Here is a 2,363-nt window from a genome sequence, read left to right on the forward strand (position 1 = left end):
AATTTAAAAAGTTTGCTGCAGTATGAGCATTTGTAGGGAAAGTGGTCCAAGTGAATTTTCGAGTGAATGTACAACGCGGCTTTAGTCTTGAAAGTTTTTCCACAGGCATGACAAACATAAGGGCGTTCTCCAGTATGAATTCTTCTATGATCCTGCATAGCAGTCTTCATCGCGAAGCATCTTCCACATATGTCACAGGCATGATCCTTGACCCCACCATGGACGTGTTTCAAATGATAATAAAGACTACCAGTCTGACCGAACTGTTTTCCACACACATGACATGTCAGTAACTTACGCCCGCTAGCACTTTGACAACTCCCTTCTTTCGGCTGGCATTTCAATTTTGCACGTTTCTCTTTCTCCTTTGACTTAGGATCCTCCAGAATCGTTCGGCTTTCTCGCATGCTTGGAGAATTTTTCATTGAATCCTCCACAGGGCTCTTATTAGGAGGCGAAGGGACATTTTTTGATGTGACTTTGAAGAGTTCTGTTTCTGTAATACTGCATTGATTAAACTCTGATGCTCCCTGAATTGATGGAATGCAGGGTAGTCTGGAAATTTTCCTGACTCTCGGTAGATTGACGTCTGTCACCACTGATGATCTGAAATAAAAAGTTGAAGAAAACGGTATTTAGAGAATTTTCTTCATGACGCATTATTAAAGATAGCAAGTGCACCATTACCGCTAAATTGTCAAATAAAGAACTTCCTTCGAATTTTGTAGAGTTTATTTTTTTGATTTCACTGTTGATTTTTGATTCTACTCTTTTCCAGTTGCGCTACCAAAATTGCGTCTCCACGTTTACACTATTTTGGATATTTATGAATTATTTTTAAGTGGCTCTTCAAATATCTTTCCTGTGCAAATTTAACGTCACAATAATCACAATTAAATATTTTTTCATTGTTATGGGTGCGGCAATGACGGCTAACACAGCCTCTGGTGCGAAATTTTTTGCCACAAATATTGCAAGCATGAGGTTTTTCTCTTGTATGCGTTAAATTGTGGTTCTTCAGATCGAAAGATCTTAGAAATGTTTTAAAACATGTTTTGCACTCGTAGCGATTATTCTTATTGTGACATCGCCTATGGGAGTGGAGTGAAGACTTCTGTTTGAATGATTTATCACACTCTTGACAGTCGTAGAGACGATTTTCCTGATGAGTTTTTTTGTGCTCCTCCAGGTAAATCTTACAGGAGAATTTTTTATCACATATTTCACAGGTGAAGTTCTTTTCATTTGAATGAATAAGTCGTTTGTGGCGGTTTAGTGCAGATGCAGCTGAGAAGGATTTTTCGCAAATATTACATCTGTATGGCCTTTCTCCAGTGTGAATATTCATATGTATTAGGTAATTGTACGATGTAGATAATAATTTTCCACAAATTTTGCATTTAAAAAACTTTTTGTTGTTTTTCGTTTTTTCAACTTCGATTAATTCGATCTTTGAATTTTTCTTTTTACGGGGATTCCTGGATCGATATCTAACTTCAGGTTCATTCCTCGATGACCTGAAATCAGATTATTCTGATTAATAACACGTCCAAGTCCATTTTCCAAGTTGCGATTATTGAAAAATTCTTTGAAGGACTTATATATACTGTTTACCGATGAAATAATTTGTTGTCAGATACAGTTTATAAACTAAATTTCACTGATATCTATTTTTAATTGCACCCGCGGTGTAGTTTAATAGTGTACTTATTTATTCTTGATTCCCTTCAGTAAAGTCTTGATGACTCTTTCTATGATTAATTAAATAACGTTTCTGTCTGAATCCAAGTCCGCAATCGGCACACTCCCATGGTTTTTCATCGAAATGAATCAGGCGATGTCTCTTGAGTTCATATTTAATCCTGAAAGCCCTTCCGCAAACATCACACGAATGGGGTTTTTCGCCCGTGTGTTTAGTGACATGTACCATCATCGCTGGTCTAGTTCTGAATACATGATCGCAATTATTGCACTTGAACGGAAACACATCGCTATGTGTTCTATTATGAACAAATAATGAAGCCTTCTGCTTAAATGTCTTTCCACAGGCATTACAAATATACGGTCGTTCTCCAGTGTGAATTCTACGGTGATCCTCAGCATTTCTCTTGGTTGTGAACATTTGATTGCAGATGTCACACGGAAAATTCTTTATCCTGGCGTGAGTCTCCTTCAAGTGTCTAGCCAGTCCCTGATTCACTCGAAATTGCTTTCCACATAAGTGACAGGTGAAAGGACGCTCTCCAGTGTGAATTCTCATATGCCAAGAGAATGTATAAGGAGAAAAAAGATTTTTTCCACAATCTCTGCAGTGGTAATAGATTTTTCCATCCACTTCCATCTTTGCTGATTCAACACACTCT

At 37.5% G+C, this 2,363-nt stretch overlaps 1 protein-coding gene across 1 annotated transcript; it reads right to left on the reverse strand.

Moving 5' to 3' along the window:
• Window positions 1-315: 315 nt before the first annotated feature.
• On the reverse strand, window positions 316-2,363 carry LOC105267923 (gastrula zinc finger protein XlCGF7.1; the record flags this gene model as incomplete). Its single annotated transcript, XM_011307099.1, is given in 2 exon segments — window positions 316-606; window positions 688-2,363. A coding segment is annotated over 1 exon segment (652 nt), but the record flags the coding sequence as incomplete, so codon positions are not given.

The sequence above is a fragment of the Fopius arisanus genome, unplaced genomic scaffold (genome assembly GCF_000806365.1).
Source record: "Fopius arisanus strain USDA-PBARC FA_bdor unplaced genomic scaffold, ASM80636v1 scaffold00051, whole genome shotgun sequence".
Lineage (NCBI taxonomy): Eukaryota > Metazoa > Arthropoda > Insecta > Hymenoptera > Braconidae > Fopius > Fopius arisanus.